Source organism: Amaranthus tricolor, chromosome 15 (assembly GCF_026212465.1).
Source record: "Amaranthus tricolor cultivar Red isolate AtriRed21 chromosome 15, ASM2621246v1, whole genome shotgun sequence".
In the NCBI taxonomy this organism is placed as follows: Eukaryota; Viridiplantae; Streptophyta; class Magnoliopsida; order Caryophyllales; family Amaranthaceae; genus Amaranthus; species Amaranthus tricolor.
Window position 1 is genome coordinate 12,441,222 of NC_080061.1, and position 1,969 is coordinate 12,443,190.

The window sequence follows — 1,969 nt, forward strand, 5'->3', positions numbered from 1 at the left end:
AAAGTAAACGAAAAGAGTAATAAGAAGTGAAAAGGACAGAGACACTTCCCAACCAGAAAGCAAAGTTCCCACTGATGGTATACTTAGTGTAAGCGAGCTCTAAGATCACATCTTTGGAATAAAATCCAGCTAGAAAAGGAAATCCAACTAGAGATAAGCTGCCCATGAGCATCATGGCATAGGTAAAAGGGAACGAGGAGGCGAGCCCCCCCATCTTCCGCATATCTTGCTCATCCGACATGGCATGAATCACCGAACCTGCACTCAGGAATAGTAATGCTTTGAAAAAGGCGTGATTCATTAAATGAAAGACGCTAACCGAATAGTTAGAAATGCCGCAAGCAAAGATCATATAGCCTAATTGACTGCAAGTTGAATAAGCTATGACCCTCTTTAGATCGTTCTGTAATATTCCAGTGGTTGCCGCAAGGAATGACGTCATAGCTCCTGCAAAAGTAATAACAATTAACGCCGTAGGCGGGTATTCAAATAAAGGGGAACACCTTGCTATCATGAAAACGCCAGCTGTTACCATAGTAGCTGCATGAATCAAAGCGGATACTGGAGTGGGACCCTCCATAGCATCGGGTGACCAAGTATGCGATCCTATCTGTGCGGATTTTCCAACAGCACCAATAAAAAGTAAAATACAAATAAGAGTTATGGCATTCAATCTCATATTGCAAAAAATCCAAGAATTTCTAGGGGCACTAGCACAAGCAAAAATGGTAGAAAAGTCTACTGTTTGAAAGAGAGTAAAACAACCCGAAATCCCAAGAGCTAATCCAAAATCACCTACTCGATTGACAAGCATAGCTTTTATAGCTGCTTTATCTGCCTGAAGTCGTGTAAACCAAAAATGAATTAACAAATATGAAGCAAGACCGACTCCCTCCCATCCCAAGAATAATTGAAGAGAGTTATCTATTTTTGGATTAGCTTTTCAGGTCCACAGGTCTGATGAGGAAATTGTAAGAGGAAAAAGGACTGGAGGACTTTTCTATTTTTACTTTGGGAATTCAGAAAAGGTCTGTAATAAGTTTCACAATTCTGTAGTTGTGACAATGAGAATGCTGTAATAATTCCTAAAACTCAGGGAAATGTCAATCTTGATAGAATTGATATAATGCATGCCAGGTTGGGACATGCTTCATTGTCCAAAATTAAATATGTTGATGAATGTGGCTGTAATGGCTTAGAAAACTACAAATGTGATGTGTGTGCCTTAGCTAAACACCAAAAACTCCCTTTCAGCAGAAGTGAGAGTAGGGCGGATGGCTCTTTTAAGCTAGTTCACATGGACCTTTGGGGGCCATATAGAATTAAGTCATTGCAAGGAGCATCCTATTTCCTTACAATCCTTGATGATCACAGTAGATGTACTTGGACTTATTTACTCCACAATAAGGGCCAAGTGGAGAAGACAATTAGAGACTTTATTGCAATGGTAAGAAATAAGTTTGAGAAGGAGATTAAGGTAATCAGGTCAGACAATGGCACTGAGATTGGAAAGGAGCAATGTGTGCACATGTTCAAGAAAAGGGGAATAATGCATCAAACCAGTGTGGCGGGGCCACCTCAACAAAATGGGAGGGTTATGAATAATAGAAGAAAGAATCCTTCTCCTTAAGCTTCGCTTAAGCTACTACATAACCTCTAAAAAACTCTACTCAACCATATCATAAGCTTTCCTTAAATCCATTTTCACTAAGACAGCTTCAGGGGCGTTCTTCCTACCATAATGCTTAAGCAAATCCTGAATCACCATGATGTTATGCACAATATTTCTACTTTCCACAAAACCAGATTGATTCTGGGAAAAAATATCAGGTAGAACCAGTTTCATTCTTGCACATAAGATCTTAGTGATACACTTGTAGATAACAGAGCAAGATGATATAGGTCTAAAGTCAGAAAGATGAGTAGGATGGGCAACTTTTGGAATGAGAGAAATAGAAGTAGAGTTTAC

At 39.4% G+C, this 1,969-nt stretch overlaps 1 protein-coding gene across 1 annotated transcript; it reads right to left on the bottom strand.

Moving 5' to 3' along the window:
- Position 1: 1 nt before the first annotated feature.
- LOC130801027 (NADH-ubiquinone oxidoreductase chain 5-like) lies at positions 2-1,147 on the bottom strand (the record flags this gene model as incomplete). Its single annotated transcript, XM_057664783.1, has 2 exons — positions 1,093-1,147; positions 2-924 (listed from the first exon to the last, which is right to left on the bottom strand). Coding segments are annotated over exons 1-2 (978 nt in total), but the record flags the coding sequence as incomplete, so codon positions are not given.
- Positions 1,148-1,969: the final 822 nt, after the last annotated feature.